Source organism: Spermophilus citellus (genome assembly GCF_964194105.1).
Source record: "Spermophilus citellus genome assembly, chromosome: 4".
NCBI classification, from domain to species: domain Eukaryota; kingdom Metazoa; phylum Chordata; class Mammalia; order Rodentia; family Sciuridae; genus Spermophilus; species Spermophilus citellus.
In genome coordinates this window covers 103557111-103575167 of record NC_138185.1, presented here as the reverse complement: position 1 = coordinate 103575167, position 18057 = coordinate 103557111, and the positions used below count along the sequence as shown (strand labels likewise).

The window sequence follows — 18057 nt, the reverse complement described above, 5'->3', positions numbered from 1 at the left end:
TCTTGCCATTCCACACAACCAAAGGTTTCAAAGTGAAGCTCAGAGGCCCCACCCCCAGGATGCTGCTCTTCACACCCACACCATTAGGAGGGAAAAAGAGTCTGCAACCAAATCTGAAAAGATGGCATCTTCTACAGCATCCCACACAGCCATTTTGAGTGAGGCAGCCCAGGCCTCTGGGCTCTTCTACATGTTCTTTGTATGCCAACCATCTCCAGCCACTGTGCCCGCTCCCAGACAATCAGAGCTTCTGATCCACCCTCAGTCCCCCCCGAGACAATAAATCACCCCAAAAGCAGCTCTACTCACACCCACCAAGATGTCCACAGCCACCAGAACATTCTGTTCCCTGGTGGCAGAAAAGGGAAGCTGGCAGAGGTGCTTTGGGCATGTCTGCTCATCTTTCAGAGTCCAGGGAAGGGAGAGCAGTGGAAAGTACCTCAAGGCAGCCCAGCAACTTGGGAAACTCAGGACTCCAACAGGAACAAAGGTGTAACAACCTTCCTTCGGAAGCACCAGTTCTACCTCCTGGGTCACACAGGCCAAGGAGCTGAAGTGCTGGAGAGTGCATCCATTCTAGGGACTGGAGAACTGGGTTTGAATGCAATCTCCACCTCTGGATAACTGGTAACCTGGGGCAAGTGCCTCTCTGAGCCTGTTTCCTCAATTGTAAAGTAGGAACAATGCCCATATGCACCAGTGCTGCGCAGGCTTGACAGAATTAACCATATGTTAGAGGAGGGGCTAAAGCTCCACAAACAAGAAAACTGAGCAGATGGGACTTCCAAGGCCCAGGCATTCTGCAGCCTGTGTTGCAGGCTGCCCTGTCATTAGGCCCGCTGCCTCCACACTCCATGGCTTTTGCCTGAGCCATCTACACTGGAGCCCTCCAGGAACAGTGGATGGCCAAGAGGGTGCACGCATCCCCCACAGCTCACACTTGGGGGCAGGGAGGGGAATAGTGGGCACCTAAATAGGAGAAGAAAGGGGCCTTATGCTGCCTAGAGTGAAAGATGCTATACTTGGCCCAAAGCAGGGGAGGCAATTAAAGCTACAGGTGGTAGAAAGCATTGCCTTCAAGCCAGACAAAGCCAGGAGGCTGAGAGGGGGCCTAAACGATCTGTGAAGGAAGAGTCATAACTGATAAGCCAAAGAAGGATTAACTGATTGCTTAATCTCAACAAACAGTGGTACTTCAAGTGGGGTCTCTGGACCAGCAGCTTCAATGCCCCCAGAAACACTTGCAGAAATTCAAATGTTTGGGCCCCATCCCATGCCTAACCAGTGAAAAACAAGGTCTGCGGGTGATTCCAGCTCGCATAAAACTTCACGAATCCCTGTCCTAGAGAACAGTGAGGCCTGGGCTGTCATTCTCATTTAGCCCACGAGTACAGAAGCTGGCGGAGGAAAGCACGGTGACCAAATCCACCAGGCAAACAATGGAAAGGCGGGGGTGCATCCAGGGTCCCACCACCCAGCCAGCATCAAGCATTCCCTCAGCACTCACCAAGCCATCGCAGGCGCTGATGGCCGCCAGGCCGCCCTCAAGCTCTGGGTCCTGCACCTCCCCAAGCAGGTGGCAGGCCTGGACATGGGTCCGGATGTGCGAGCGACCCAGGCCGCCCCGCCTCCGCGTCTCACTGATGAAGCTGGGAGCCAGGAGGTATGGGTTGGCAGTCAGGTTGAAGCGCAGCTCGCGTCCGCGGTACTGAAGCTCGTAGAAGGAGGGCACATCCCTGCGCGCGGACACATCCCGCTTGCGCAGCGCACGTGGCCACAGATCATAGGACAGGAAGGAGCCCCCAGCGTCCACACGCACTGGGTGTACGATGTCCACGGCTGCCCAGCCTTCGGTTGGGCGCCCTGCAGGGAGAAAACCCAAGCAGTGCTTAGGTCTTGGGCGGACCCCAGGTCCTGGCTGGTCACCAGGGACCAGAGGAAGTGCAGCAAAGAGATGGCACTGGCATCAGAATGCCTGGATTCAAATACTCTCCATGAGGAAGAGCATGAGGAAAAGATTAACATTAAACAGAGATGAGTGGTGGGAGGGAAAGGGAGAGAGAAGGGAAATTGCATGGAAACAGAAGGAAACCCTCAATGTTATACGAAATCACATATAAGAGGTTGTGAGGGGAAAGGGGGGGAAAAACAAGGGAGAGAACTGAACAAGAACAGATGAGGTAGAGAGGGAAGATGGGAGGGGAGAGGAGGGGGATAGTAGGGGATAGGAAAGGCAGCAAAATACAGCAGTCACAAATATGGCATTATGTAAAAATGTGAATGTATAACTGATGTGATTCTGCAATTTGTATTTGGGGTAAAAATGGGAGTTCATAACTCACTTGAATCAAATGTATGAAAGATGATATGTCATGAGCTTTGTAATGTTTTGAACAACCAATAATAAAAAAAATACTCTCCATGCCTCAGTTTCTCCATCTGGATTATTGCAATAAATTCTGTGGGTTTTTTTTTTTTTTTTTAATTCTGGTATTGGGAATTGAACCCAAGGGCGCTTTAGTACTGAACTATATCTCCAGCCCTTTCTGTTGTGGTTTGTTTTTGAGACAGGGTCTTGCTAATTTGTCCACTCTGGCCTGGAACTTATGATCCTCCTGCCTTGGCCACCAGAGTAGCTGGATCACAGACCTGCACCATCACCCAGGCTAGGGTAACTTCTTAACTTCCACTATTGTCCACCCAGGGAGCCCTTCATTAGCCAATTTTTAGCACAGCAACCAGAATTCATTCATTCAGATCATGGTCCTACCTTGCTCAAAATTCTGCAGTGGCTCACATCTCATTTAGAGCATAAGACAAAGTTCTAGCATGGCATGAGGCCCTAGGAAAGGATACTTCTCCAATCTCACCTCCAAGACACTCCTTGTTCCCAATATTCCTTGAAGTCCAATAGGCCAGACATGATCCTGCTTTGGGATTTTGCATTGCTGTCCTCTGCCCCTGGAACATTCTTCCCTGATTTCCACAGGTTAAATCTTCACTCCCTTCAAGTTCTTGCTTAATGTATTTTCCTCAGTGAGTCCTCTCCTGACCACTTCAACATCCCAACTACTCTTCCTATCCCACTTCCCTGCTTTACCACCCCCCTACCCCATAGCACTCTGACATACTGTATCACTTAACATTTTCATTATGCTTTTGTTTTTGGTGCGGGGATTGAATCTAGGGGCACTCAACTACTGAGCCACATCCTCAGCCCCTTTTTTATATTTAATTTAGAGATAGGGTCTCCCTGAGTTGCATCGGGGCTCATAAATTGCTGAGGCTGGTATGAACTGGCAATCCTCCTTCCTCAGCCTCCTGAACCACTGGGATTATAGGAATGTGCCACCACGCCCAGCCTTCATTATGTTTTCTATTTGTTTTCTCCCTCTTCTCCCAATGTAAACTCTAGAAAGACTCTTCATTCACAACTACATCATGTAAACCACAAGAATGGGAAATTATATTCCATGTATGTATAAAATGTCAAAATACATTCTATTGTCATGTTTAACTAAAAAGAACAAATAAAAAAATTTTTATATACTTTCGTGAAGATTTTAAGTGCTAGAAGTGTCTGGACTTGGTTGTTTCTCAATATTTGTTGAATGAATCTGTAGAGTGGGGATAATCATAGAATTTAGACTCTTGGGCTATTGTAAGGATTAAATGATCTAAACTACTTCACATAAAGCAGTGCCTGGCCCACTGACCGACCACAAAGACATTACGATTGTTGATTGTTATGAGCCTGGCAGATTATAAAATGTGCTCTCAAGTGCCTGAATGTTCTGCATCACAGGGCTTCCTGGGATGAAGAGATGGAGAGGACTATCCAGGTGTGGCTCCTCTGCCCTTACCACCACCACCATTTCAACTGAGCACCTCGGGATTCTTTTACATGCAAGAGCTCATTTGAAGAAAGGTAGAAAAAAATCTGCAGACTTCTGCTCAAGCCCTTACAGTTTGAAAAACCCTCTCCCCATGGCTCTGTCCTCTTAGACTTCAGGGTATCTAAAACTTTTTTTTTTTTTTTTTTTTTTTTTTGCCATGAACCTTGTCTCAGAACAATGTTTTGTTGTTGTTGTTTATTTGTTTGTGGTGCTGAGGATCAAACCCAGGGCCTTGCATGTGCTAGGTGAGCACTCTACTACTGAGCCACAAACCCCAGCCCAGAACAATGTTTTTAAATGGATAAAATATATAGGAGTACCAACAAAGTTTGTAATATGGATAGGCCAGGCACAGTGGCACAAGCCTGTAATCCCAGCAACTCAGGAGGCTGAGGCAGGAGGACCACAAGTTTGAGACCAGCCTCAGCAACTTAGTGAGAGCTTGTCTCAAAAAATAAAAAGGGCTGGGGATGTCGCCCCATAGTATTATGCCCTGGGTTCCATCCTCAGTACAAAAAAAAAAGTGGAGTATGGAATTGTGTGGTCTTTTATTAATTCATTAAAAAAGATTTAATGGGGGATGGGGTTGTGGCTCAATGATAGAGTGCCTAGCATGTGTGAGGCACTGGGTTCAATTCTCAGCACCGCATATAAATAAACAAAATAAAGGTCCATTGACAACTAAAAATTATTTTTAAAAAAAGATTTAATGGCAAGTTTATCAAACTATGGTAATTTTGAAGCAGTGATGAGCATATACCTTATTTCAAGATAACTGCAACAACTGTAATGAGATAAGAAATATATATTTTATATACATGTATATTTATAAATATATACTATATATAAAAACATTTGATATATATAAAATATTTTTCTATTGGTATCAAAATCACAGGTACTGCTAATAATATTGGGATTTGTTGGTAAAATCCTTAATTGAAGAAAATGTTAAATTTCACTTGGTAGTTAGAAAAATTAAGAGTGTAATATCTTCCCATCCAAGTTCATGGATCCCTGGAATTTATGGTCCCTCAGACTGTAGACCCCAGGTTAGGATACCTGAAGTAAGTTCTACTAGACTAGATTTTAGGCAAGAAAGCAAAGGGAGGCTCAAAGAAGTAGAGAGACTAGTCTAAAGCCACCCAGCAAGAGTGGCAGAGCTGAGACTTGATCCCAAATTTCCCAAGTGGCTTCAATCTCTTCTATTACTCTATATTCTCAGCAGTCTGTCCCTTGCTCAGTTTTTCCATCACTAGTGTGAAGAAGTTGAATTAAAGCAACTTTTTCAAAACTTCTTTGGCTATCATTCCTAATCTTCAAAAGAAATGTTATGGGGATACATATACCAGAACAGTGCTGCTTTGATGGAGATGTGGGAACCCTGGGCCCAGAGGGAAAAAACAGGAAACTCACCAATCTGAGGTTTCTCCAGCCTAGATCCTGCCCAGATAAATTAGGTTTATGCCCAGCTCCTGGGATCCTGTTCATAACAACGATCCCTGGGACACACATGACACCCCCCAGGGCTCTTTGCTGCTGCCTGCTGCCGGAAGGGAGGCGAAGCCTAACAGAGACTCCCTCCTGGCCATGTTGCAGATCCAAAGCCTCTCTTCATCTGTCTCCGCATGTAGAATGCCCTGCACATGCCAGTGGCATGTCCCCTACTAAAGATATCGCCTTCTGCCCCCTTCTGCCCTGGTGGTGCAGACCTTCTCTGAGAGTCACAGGCTCTGAATGAGTCTTTCCCACCACTGAGCTTCAGGGGGCCTGAGTGGAAAGATTTTCCAGACTTCCTGGACAAGAATTTCTTAAAAACAAAATCCCAGGCCCTATGCTGGACTCACTGAATCAGCATCTCCAGGAAACATAACTAGGAAGTTATGTTTTTTTTTTACCAATAGCCTCAGGGAACTGTGACCATCAGGGAAGTTAGGAAACCTCCCACTGGGAGTGAACTTGATTGACCAGCAATACCCAGAGAGCTTTGAAAAACTACAGACACCAAGGACGCAGCCCAGAGAGTGTGATTCCACAGATCTGAGGCTCTGGAGTCTAAGATCTGTAGTTTCTGTAATTTTCTAAACCTCCCTAAGAATTCTGAAGGGGCCGTTTCAGGGGGTGGCATTTGGGAGCCACAGGGCTGGATGATTTAAGGAGACTTACTGCTATGATATACTAGTAAGGGTGACTGCGATTACAACTCCACAACCACAGCCTGCAAACTTGTTTTTGTTAGTTTATTGATTTTGTTTGTTTTGGCTGGTACCATTATTGGAAAACTTTTTAATCAGTAGCTAGTGTTAAAAATCACATGACTTTCTAAAAAAAATCTCAATTTTCAGCTTTCCTTATCACCCACACATCCAGGCTTAAATTCCTATCTAGCAGAATTGGAAGTGGAGTCAAGCAGTGAGTCCCCTTCAGAGAGGGTCTGTGCTCCCCTATCTGCCACAGTCCTCACTCCTCCCTATTGTTCCCAACACTGTGGCTGACCATAAGTTGTCCTTTAGCATCACATTTGTGTTTTATTTTATTCAGTAAAAACTTAGTCTGTGACCAATACGGAAAAAATGAGAAAGGCCTAGAGATCCCATGTTTCAAAACAAAATTTTGTCCCCACCAGCCTTGTTTGCTCATTGCTGTTATGAAATGCCTGGCTATAGCATCTGGTATGTGATCCTTGGTAACTAATTATGCAGGATCATTTGGTGCTCTGAAGTCCAGAAAAATGCAAAAGGCAGAGAAGTGGGCAAAGGGTACCATGACCCCCAGCCTGGGAAGGCCCAAGCAAGGGAGAAGACACCCCATAGGTAGACTGGGATGAAGAAAGGCTTCATCAAGGAGGATCCGTTTGAGATGTCCCCTGACATATGGGTACAAATTCAGCTATATGTAGAGAGGAAGGCATTGTGGTGGTAAGTACCATGTGGTAGATCTTCAGAGAAGTGAAGAGAACAAGCAACAAGAACCAATCTTAGCCCAGGCACCTGTTTTGTGAAATGAGACAGAGTGACAAAATAATACATTGACAAGAGCATGGGCTTTGAAAGTAGACAGATCAGGATTCAGGTCCCAACTGTGCCACTTAGTAATTGGATGAGCCAGGCCATTTCATCTCTTTGATCCTCTGCTTGGAGAACCCACATCAGAAATCTTAAGGAGGGAAGTCCAGGTAAAGGGTGAAAATGGCAAAGAGAAGGAGATTAAGACAATAGCTACATTCCAAGGCTTTAAATGGTTCCACAGCTGGGACAATCAAGCTGAAGCCGCCAAGGATGAGCTCAAGGTCAGGGGCAGCGATACCAACCAAACCTGAAGTTCTCTACCTGAAGAACAGCAGCTCCCTGGCACATTTCTAGGCAAATAGTATTATCTTCAAATGAATGAGGGTGGAGGAGGGGAATAGGTATGTACCTAGAGAATCTGTACCCCGCAGGAAGAAATAGCTCCAACAACTCAAAAAAGTGTTCCTAGGGAGGGACACATGCCCTTGCCTCCCTGGGTAATGTACTGCCCTGTTGAGAATGTACTGTACTGTCCTGCTCTAGACCTTGGACAAATATTGCAAGACAGAAATTTCAGGTGAGTTACAAAAAAAGCATCCTTATTAAGTTAAAATGTGAACAGGGGCTGGGGGTGGAGCTCAGTAGCAGAGTTATCCGGAGTGCATGTGCATGCACACACCACCACAGGCAAAATGTGAACAGGGCTAAGTAGAGTTGTGCTGCAGGTAAAAGGCCTTAGGATCAGTGTGATCTGGACTCAGACTGCATGGATTTGAATACCCACTCCATTGCCCACAGCTGTGAGACCACGTTAAAGTGACTCAAGCTTTATCCATCAATAAAATAGGGAAGATGTGGGGCACCGTGGTGCATACCTGTAATCCCAGTGGCTCAGGATGCTGACCCAGAAGGATCAAGAGTTCAAAGTCAGCCTAAGCAACTCAGTGAGACCCTGTTTCTAAATAAAATATTTAAAAGGGTTGGGATGTGGCTCAGTGGTTAAGCACCCCTGGGTTCATTCCCCAGTACAAAAAAGAGAGAGAGAGAGAGAGAAGATAATAATTATACCCCACCCTCTGGTTATGTGAAAATTAAATGAGTGCCTACAGCAGTGACTGGTACATAGTAAACCTGAGGTATGCTATAATTCAAAATTAGTAGAAGTTCAAAAGTATACTTTGATATTTCTTTTTCTTTTCTTATTTTTTTCAGTCCTGGAAATCAAACTCAGGGCCCTATACATGTAGGACAAATGCCTGTCCGGTGAATGACACCCAAACCCCTTAGCTATTTCTTTAAAAACTTGTTTTATCTCTTTGCCTAATGGTTTAATATGTATTTTAACCAAAAAGAGAAAAATACTTCTAGGAGATTGTGACTTCTGTTTCAATAATTTTGTTTTCTGAACTTTTTATGATAATTTACACTGTTTTGCCATTAAAATATTTTTAAAGAGGGGTAGAGTAAGCAAAAAAATAAACTCAGTATTGCCTACAGTTGACCCCAGCAGAGATCTTGGTGGTTGAAACTAGCACCACCCAGTGACAACGAAGGATAATTGCAGGTTCTAGTCCATTGAACACATAGTATGTACTGGGTTGCACAGAGCTGAGCCTGCAGCGCAGAAGCTCCCTGGGGAAGGCAGCAGGTGCTATTCAGCAGGACTGCAAGTCATGGCCAAGTCTGTTCTGCCAGGTCAGGAGGTCTGCTCTGATTGGACAGAGCTCCTGCCACACTGGGTGTTAAATACTTTGAATAGTATCCCTCAGTGACTGTCACTTTGGAGCTTCAACCAGAGAAATGCCAACATTATGTTTACCCTCACCTCCATATCAGGAACCCAAGTTACAATCCAGCCCTTCAAATGACCTGCAGTGCCTGCCAAGGAGGAAAAATAACTGGAGGAGGATATGTGGTTGATACATGCCTTCCCCTTTGAGTTCCCACTTCCATTCCTGGTATGCACAGAAGGGCATGAACACAGGACTTACACCACCAATACAGCATGTGGGGATGGGAAGAGATACAATGAGACCCAGAAACCCATCAAGTCCCTCGTGGAGAAAGTCAGTATATATTTTCCTAAAAGTGAGCCCAAGATGTATCCTTTAATCTCAAAAGAGGTACCATTCAATGGCAAGAGCCTCAGGCTCTTAAATCTTAAGCTCCAAACAAAATGACAAAGAGACCAGCAGACTCAGAATCAGAAATCATGAGAGAAGAATGGGGAGGAGACCATACTACATATCTATGAGGATACCAGAGACAGACTCTCTACTAGGTGGGGGTGATGCCTAGATTAGTTGGCAGAGGGTACCTGGCCTATTTCCACTCCTAGACAACAGGTCCAAACTGCAGGACTCACCAAAGATTCCCTAATCTTACTGAATCAGCCTCACAGATTAATACAGATAATGGTCACTACTTGGTAGTTACTCTGCCCTATACTAAGCAACTGACATTCAATATCTTACTTAATCCTGACAAGAATCCTATGCAGTTGACCACTCCCCTCTACCACTCTTCCCACAGATGCCAGGGCGCCTGTTCGGGGATCACTTTCCTGCTCCCTCATTCCCATCACCCAGCTCATTCTCATCAGCTCTGAGCAGCAGAATTCCTTCAGGCAGCCCAAGAGTCCAACCCCAGCCAGTCACTATACTCTTTCAGCCTGTTTCCTCACCCATAAAAGGTCTTTATCTTCTGTCTTGCAGAGTTGATGAGATGAGAAATAAGAACTAGTGATGGCACACAGTAGGTGTTTATAAAGGATTGCTCCCTCTCCGCTCCCTGCATATTGCTACTAATTCAAACCTCCCTAAAACACTCTTTGGCCATTACCATCAATGTCTTTCCTAAACCTCTAAGATCTGGTTTAAATGTCCTCTGCTTTCGGGCCTAGACACTATTCTAGCTTCACAAGTCTCTCCATTTGGGGAGAAAGGTCACCCCCATCCCCAGAAAGTAAGCCTAATGTCTCAGAGCGGATGTCCCCAGGGAAGACCCCCACCCCCTCCACACCCTTCCTGTACATCCAAAACTCAACCATCCTTTCAATCCCTCCTCCTCTACAAAGCCTTCGAATTGCCTGTCTGTCGGGGCTTTCTCCCCAGTACCCAACCGGCCCCCATCCGACCTGGAGTTCCCTGAGCACACGGCCAAGGTTCTCCTACACCCCTGGTTCCTAAAATTCCCAGGCCAGCTGCTCTGTGTGAGCCAGGCACGCGGCTGCCCGGCAGGTCATCGCCAAACAAGAGTCTGGATGCGAGCCAGGGGTTCGTCGGAGGCCGGGCGGGCGGGGCGAGGAGAGTTAATCTAGGGCTGAGGAAGAAGCTCCTGCTCCCGCTACACTCACGGCGCCTTCACACTTGGGGAAGGGAGAGGCAGGAAATGCAAGGGCAGAGCGGGACGCGACCCCCAGCGCAGCTGAGAGCTGGGCAGGCTACACAGATGCGGTGGGCGGGGGTCGGGGAACGCGGCGGGGAACCCTTGAAGACCTCGGTGAACCCTTGTAGACCTCGGACCTGCGCCCCTCGCCTGCAGCGTCAAGGCCAGCCTACTCCCCAGGGACCCAGACTAAAGAGAGTGAGAAGCCAAATCCTTCGCGGGTAAACCGCGCTCTGCCCACACCAGCAAAAGCTCTCCCGAGGAGATGCGCGCATCTCTGCTCCCGCGGTGGGGAAGCTGGAGTCCTAAGAGTGGAAGAGACTTATTCCAGACGAAAATCTGGGTCGATTACTAAGTCCGGGGCTGAGAAAGTTTCTCCGGAGACTTGGTTCCGCTCCCTTGCTGGTGGGACCCCCACCCCTAACACCAGGGGAGAGGAATGCTACCAGACACAGGCGGAGCGGGGTCCGCAGACATGAGTAGGGGCTAACCCGAGGCTGGGCGAACGGGGAGGATGGTAGGGCCAGGCCGGCCAGGGAGGTTCGGCCACCCACCTGGTGCGGGTCCGAGGGCGCCGGACGCCAGAGCGCAGAGGAGTAGGAGGAGGGGACGCAGCAGCCAAGCAGGACTGCGGGGACTCGGTCGGCCAGGCATGGCCGGAGCTGACGGCCGCCGGGCGACCCCTCGCGCACGCTCTCGTCTGTCCCGTCCGGTCCCAGCCCGGTCCAGGGTCCGACTCAGGACGTGCCCAGCCGCGTGCAGCTCCCGGCGTTTGGGCCCCGACTCTGGCAGGGCGGGCAGCTAGGATCCGTCCGCAGGCAACAAAAGCTGCAAGGCCCGCCCCCTCGGCAGGCTGCGAAGGCAAAGAAAAGACTAGAGAGCAAGAAGGAGAGAAAGAAAGAAAGAAAACTAGGCAGGGAGGGGGAGCCCGGCGCCGGCCCCCGCCCCGCCCCGCGGGCTCGCGTCCCCGCCCCTCTGGCCTCGCCCCGCCCCCCGACCGGCCTCCTCCGCCCAGCCGGCAGCCCTCCGCTTTGGGGGCGGGGCCTGGCACAGCGCCTGCAGCGCCCCCCGACGGATGCCCGACCGCCTACGGCGCCCCCTGGTGTTGGAATTGGGCCCGGCTCTCCCGCCTGCCCCCTCCAAGGCCCCCAAAAGAATCTGTCCATAATCTATGCTGGTGGAGGCGCCCCTCGCTAGTTCCCTAGGCCCGGTTGTCCTGTCCCTCAGAGAAAGGGACACAGAGGGCTCCCGAGGGACGAGGGTAACACGGTAGGGCCTCAGGGCCTCTGGGATTCTGAAGTAGATTCTGCCCCAAAGCCAGGTCTGGAGAGAGTCCTGGGCCCTCCCTGGTGGGCAGCTGTTTCCCACGCTAGGTGGAGTCCCCGCAATTACTGGTCTATGGATTCCTTTCCAAGCCTGTGTTTCCGAGGAGTGAAGCACAGGATTCAGCCTACAGTCAGGGGACTCCAATCTCTCCCAGGCAAGTGCCACAGAATTTCAGCAGGGGTCCCTGGGATCCTGGAGTCCAGCCAACCCCAGCCTCACATCCTGGGCCAGACTTTGCCTCAAACACTGTCCTTCCTGGCCGCTGCCTAGGCTCTGGTTCCTGACTCCATAACCACCATGCTCTCCAGAGCTGTCTCTGGGGACCCCTGCCTCCCTCCACCTCCTGCCTTCACTAAACCTGGTCTTGACCCTCAACAATGTCATGGTCACCTTCCTACCCTTGGCCAGCCTTTTGGTAGGCCCCACAGTCTTCAAAGGCCCATCTATCTCCTTATTGCCCAATCTCCCTCATTCCTGGAAGCTCACTTCTGGCTCCTTTTGCACATCCACCTCATTACTCTTTAGAGGGACCAGAGTAGCTCTCTACCACCCACTTCCTTGACCTCATCTTCAGTGACCTCCAGCTCCACCTCAGCCATCAGGTCTTATGACCATAGTGTAGGTTATGTCATCCCTCAAACAGCTCAACCCCTGAAATCTTGAGATGAGGTGCCCCACTCTCAGCTCTGACCCTGCTGTCTACCCACACTCCCTAAACTCTCACAATCAAACGATGTATTGTTCTTTCTCCAGTCCCTTGTCACCTTCCCCTTCTCAGCGCCCATCAGCCTCTCCTTCCTTCACCTACTTCCCTCCCTAGTTGTATTTACTGCTTGACCCCTGGCCCCTATCCAACCACCTTCTATTTCTGCCCCCAGGCCTAATAGCAACTGGTCTTGCTGCCCAGTGACAGAGACCATTCAAACCATTACATTCTGCCTCTTGCCCTTCATCCTCTGCAACAAGTATCTGTAACTGGCACTCACTCATTTTCCCTTTCTCTAGTCAGGATGGAGCAGGTGCCTTCCAGCAGTTTGAGAAAAGTGCTTCCACCAGGGCTCTGTGATCCTCTCCCCTCCTATCTTCCCAAAAGACTTGGTTCCCCTCTTTCCTTGGTCTTCATGGGTTCCTAACCGTCAGTCTAAAACCTTCTCATCTCCCTTCTAGTAAAGATACTAATATATGTATGCCTTGGTGCTCAATGTCCCCTCTAATTTCCACCCTGTCTGTTCCCTTTTTCAGAGGGTTCTCTAGATTCCTCCTCCTCCCATCTGCACCTGAGACTCCATCCTACATCTTGGCTTCAAAGCCATAGACTTTACCTTGACCTGTCCAATGCATTCTGGAGATGCCACCACTGGCGAATGTCTTCTGCACTCCACAGACCTTGAGTACAGGGGATACAGCTGTGAACAGATGGGTAAGCTCTCTACTCACATGAGCTCCCACTCTGGAGGAAGCCACAGGTGGCAATCAAGTAGCTAGATACAGAAATAGAACCAGCTACCCAGAGGTCCTGTAAAGAAAATAAAACTTGGAGTGACTAGGAGGTCTGTTCTCCACAGGTGGTCAGAGAAAGCTTTCCTAAAGATGTGGCATTTGAGCTGAAACAAGAATGACAAGGGGCAGTCATGTGAAGGTGAAAGGAAAAGATGGGCACAAACCTGCTGCACCTGTAATTTGTCCTTTCAGGCCTAGTTTACATGTCACCCTTCCAGAAAGAAAGACCTTGACCCTCAGATTTTCAGAGTACCCTTTGCTACCCCTCTAGTCACACTAACTGCTGATGTCTGCTATGGGTATGCTAACCCCACAACTGTGGGATACTAAAGTTAAGTCTTGTTTGTGTTTATGATTCCAGGCCCCAGCACAATATAGAGATCAAGAGGAGGTGCCCGGTACAGCGGTGCACACCTATAACCCAGCTACTCGGGGCCTGAGACAGGAGAATTGAAGATTTGAGGCCAACCTCAGTAATTTAGCAGGACCCTGTCTCTAAAAATTTACAAAGGGCTGGGGAGGTAGCTCAGTGGTAAATCACTCCCTGGCATGCACTGGGTTCAATCCTTTAAATGGGGGGGAGGCTGGAAGAGAGGAGTTGAGATGGAACACACAGCACCTCCTGGCCTGTACCACAACCTGCCTCTCTTATACATTTGGCAAGCCACCGAAGCCAAACGGATTAGAGGCTTTTTGGAAATGTAGCCCCAGAGTTTATATTTTTAAACTCCACAGATGACACAGTCCCTTTCTAATCTCATCTGTGTGCCAGGTCCTGGTCTGTACTTTGTTCATATCCTCTTGGGGCACCTTTATTTTAAACCTCATTAGGAACTACTCTAGACACCATGGGATACAAAAGAATGAGAAGCCTTAGTCATACCCTCATGACATGAGTAATAATCCAACTGGAAAAACAAGACCAGTCAACTCCAAATATTGAGGGACAAAGTGAACATTTTAAACAAAGCAAGAGATTTGCTATTTTAACATGTTCATCCCTCATTTCTCCATCCCAAGGGTTATTACTATAAATTCCTATGAGTTTTCCCTTTAAGTCTTGACAGAGATTATTTTGTCTATTCACCAAGTGATTGGTATGCTATATAATCCAACATCTCCAGCAAGACTTAACATAGCTAAAACATTACCCAAAATGGATCAAAACTTTAAAAGAGCCAGGCACGATGGCACATGCCTGTAATCCTAGTGATTTGGGAGGCTGAGATAAGAGGATTGAAAGTTGAGGCCAACCACAGTAACTTAGCTAGACTCAGCAGATTAGTGAGACCCTGTCTCAAAATCAAAAAATAAAAAGCACTAGGAACGTAGTTCAGTGGTAAAGCACCCCTGGGTAAGATACCTAGTACAAACAAAGAAACTTTAAAATAAATTATATTTATTCCGCTTCTATTCATTCATTTGCATATTGATAGATTGTTTTTTTTAACATTTTATTAGTTGTTGATGAATCTTTATTTTTATGTGGTGCTGAGAATCGAACCCAGTACCTCACACATGCTAGGCAAGTGCTTTACCACTGAGCCACAATCCCAGCCCCGAGAATTTTTTTTAATATTTATTTTTTAGTTATCGGCGGACACAACATCTTTGTTGGTATGTGGTGCTGAGGATCGAACCCGGGCAGCACGCATGCCAGGCGAGCGTGCTACCGCTTGAGCCACATCCCCAGCCCCTGATAGATTGTTAAAAGGCAGGAAAACAGTGGAGCACTGTGCATTTAAAATTATAAATGGAGGCCGTCAGCGCCGCCATCCTGTGGGAGCGAAACCAAGGCCTGGCTCGGAGCAGCCGCCGCTGAGGTCTCTGGCCAGTGTCGCTTCCAACCACCCACAAGGATGGGGAATATCTTTGCAAACCTCTTCAAGGGCCTTTTTGGCAAAAAAGAAATGCGCATCCTCATGGTGGGCCTGGATGCTGCAGGGAAGACGACGATTCTCTACAAACTGAAGCTGGGTGAAATTGTGACCACTATTCCCACCATAGGTTTTAATGTGGAGACCGTTGAGTACAAGAATATCAGCTTCACTGTGTGGGACGTGGGTGGCCAAGACAAGATCCGGCCACTATGGCGCCACTACTTCCAGAACACCCAAGGCTTGATCTTTGTGATGGACAGCAATGACAGAGAGCGTGTGAATGAGGCCCGCGAGGAGCTCATGAGGATGCTGGCTGAGGATGAGCTGCGGGACGCTGTCCTCCTGGTGTTTGCCAACAAGCAGGACCTCCCAAATGCCATGAACGCAGCTGAAATCACAGACAAGCTGGGGCTGCACTCGCTACGTCACAGGAACTGGTACATTCAGGCCACCTGTGCCACCAGCGGGGACGGGCTCTATGAAGGACTGGACTGGCTGTCCAATCAGCTCCGGAACCAGAAGTGAACCAGAACCCCCCCACCCCCTCACTTTCTCCTCTCCGCCCTCGCTTTCCTCTCATGTGGCAAACGTGCGACTCTGTGGTCCTGAGTGCCAGAAGCTGTCTCCATGGGTTGGTCAGTGTGCATCGCACCGTGCTGTACATGTGCAGACGCAGCCTGCAGCCAGGTTTTTATTTAATGTAAATAGTTTCTGTTTCCACTGAGGCAGTTTCTGGTACTCCTATGCAATATTACTCAGCTTTTTTATTGTAAAAAGAGAATCAACTCACTGTCAGTACTGAGGAGGGATTTAGGCTTGTGGGCACCTGGCCTCCAGGAGCTCCTGGGCTGTAGATTGGTGTTGGGATCCATTTGGTGGTTGGTTTTTAACCCAAACTCAGTGCATTTTTTAAAATAGTTAAAAATACAAGATAAGGAGAACACTTGAACACACAGAAGGAGACTATGCCTAGTGTACAGCCTGAATGCTAGTCCATCGGATCAGCTGTTCCCCTGTGGGAACACAAAGACGGTGACACAAACCGCCATCCACTGCATGGTCCCAGTAGAGACCCCGTGACTCGCCTGTCTTTGGGTCACTTGCATTCCATAGCGTTGTGCTTGTACTTGTGCTCACACAGTCACCTGGGGGTGGGCTGGGAGAGCCATTGCAGGGGACACAGCCCAGATGCGCCCTTTGTTGGCGTGTGGCCAGAGCAGTAGCCCATGTTCCCAGCACCCACTCACTCTTGCACCTGCTCAGCCCGCTGGCAGGAGGTCTGGGTCTCACCAGCATGAGTGTGTGCAAGCTGGGAGGGTTGGTCCACTCCAGACCCACAGGTCCCGGAGCACCCCCATCTCCATGTGTGAAGCAGCTTCCTCCCTCATACTGCAAGGGTCCGATTTGCCATCGAAAAAGACGACCTCTACTTTTTTCTTTTGTATTTTGATAAACACTGAAGAAGCTGGAGCTGTTAAATTTATCTTGGGGAAACCTCAGAACTGGTTTATTTGGTGTCGTGGAACCTCTTAATGCTTTCGATACACGATTAGTAATCAACTGTTTTGTATACTTGTTTTCAGTTTTCATTTCGACAAGCACTGTAATTATAGCTATTAGAATAAAGTCTCTTAACTATTAAAAAAATTATAAATGGATAAATGACAATGGAAAAGGAGGCACACACACAAAAATACAACCGATTTGATCTCAACTTTCTTATCTGTCTAATGGTGATAGTAATTCCCTTTTCTCTATTTATTTGACAAGTTGTCCTGAGCAGTAGCTCTCAATCAGGGAAGATTTTGCCTCTGGAATTTTGCAATGTCTAGAGACACTGTTGGTTATCGCAGCCAGAGAGAGGGTGCCACTCTCCTGGGTAAAGTCTAGGACTGCTGTTGAATGACTGATTCGCAGCCAACAGTTTTCAAAAGTGCCAAGGTTGAGAAACCCTTGTCTAAGGAATTAAAGAAAGACTTTGAGGGCTGGGGCTGTGGCTTGGTGGTAGAGCACTTGCCTCGCATGCATGAGGCACTGGGTTTGATTCTCAGCACCACATAAAAATAAATAAATAAAATAAAGATATTGTGTCCATCTACAACTGAAAAATTTTTTGAAAAAAAGAAAGACTTTGAAAGCACTTATCAGGTTAAATGGCTTTACTTCATATTTGATATTTTGTGGTAAAAGAAGCATGGAATAAAAATCCAAACTTTATAAGCATTGAAAAGTAACTCTTCCCTCCCAAATTTGATCCTTAATCCCTCATTTCTTCATCCCAGAGGTTGTTACTATTTCAGTTTCTCATGAATGTGTCCAGAAAAATCTTATGCAGACCCAAAGACATATTTTACACACTTGGTAATATGTCTATGCTCTATTTGTTTCTGTTTTTTTTTTTCATGTAACAATATAACTTGGAAATGGCTGTATATCCTTACTTATGGATTTGTTGTAACCTTTGAACAACTTTATAGCATGTGGCATATTAACCAGAACATGAACTCCATGACAGTGGGGAATCTGTTTTGCTTATTGATATATCCTAAACACCGAGAACAATGGCATATAGCATGTGTTTAGTAGATATTTTAATACTCAAATAAATGTTGTATTAATTATATTCCATTATGGGTATATACAATTATACCCATTTCCTGCTGATGAGTATTTTGGATGTTTCCAGTCCCTTGCTTTGACCGTCCACTGTGCACATGTATGAACGCATCTGTAGGATAAATCTTTGATCTGAGGTTGCTGTTAAAAACATATATGTGGGGGCTGGGATTGTGGCTCAGTGTTAGTGCGCTCGCCTAGCATGGGCGGGCCCTGGGTTCGAGCCTCCGCACCACATAAAAAATAAAGGCATTGTGTTATGTCCATCTACACTAAAAAAAAAAAAAAAAAAAAAGTATATGTGGGGCTGCTGTTGTGCCTCAGCAGTAGAGCACTTGCCTAGCATGTGCAAGGCCCTGGGTTACATCCTCAGCACCACATAAAAATAAATAAATAAAATAAAAAAATTTAAAAAAACACGTATGTATTTGTAACTTTGATAGA

General features: G+C 47.4%; 2 protein-coding genes across 3 annotated transcripts in view; one reads left to right on the top strand and one right to left on the bottom strand.

Annotated features, from left to right (window-relative positions):
• ADAMTS7 (ADAM metallopeptidase with thrombospondin type 1 motif 7) overlaps nucleotides 1-11264 on the bottom strand; it is a 46156-nt gene extending 34892 nt beyond the window's left edge. Inside the window, exons 1-2 of one of the 2 annotated variants that reach the window (XR_014021893.1) lie at nucleotides 10846-11264; nucleotides 1508-1863 (exon numbers count right to left, since the gene is read on the bottom strand). Coding sequence is in view for 1 of the 2 variants with exons in the window: in XM_081293521.1 (XP_081149647.1) it covers nucleotides 1508-1863; nucleotides 10846-10945 (456 nt within the window). In the remaining variant the exon portion in view is untranslated. The remainder of the gene's footprint in view (nucleotides 1-1507; nucleotides 1864-10845) is intronic. The other variant, XM_081293521.1, reaches the window with a different exon arrangement.
• A 3635-nt stretch (nucleotides 11265-14899) lies between these two features.
• On the top strand, nucleotides 14900-16651 carry LOC308647762 (ADP-ribosylation factor 1-like). Its single transcript, XM_081292225.1, has one exon. The coding sequence runs from the start codon at nucleotides 14977-14979 to the stop codon at nucleotides 15520-15522; it is 546 nt and encodes a 181-aa protein (XP_081148351.1). The 5' UTR covers nucleotides 14900-14976; the 3' UTR covers nucleotides 15523-16651.
• Nucleotides 16652-18057: the final 1406 nt, after the last annotated feature.

What these genes read in the sequence shown, in the direction of transcription:
- LOC308647762 (XM_081292225.1), top strand. Translation starts at nt 14,977, where the DNA reads ATGGGGAATATCTTTGCAAACCTCTTCAAGGGCCTTTTTGGCAAAAAA.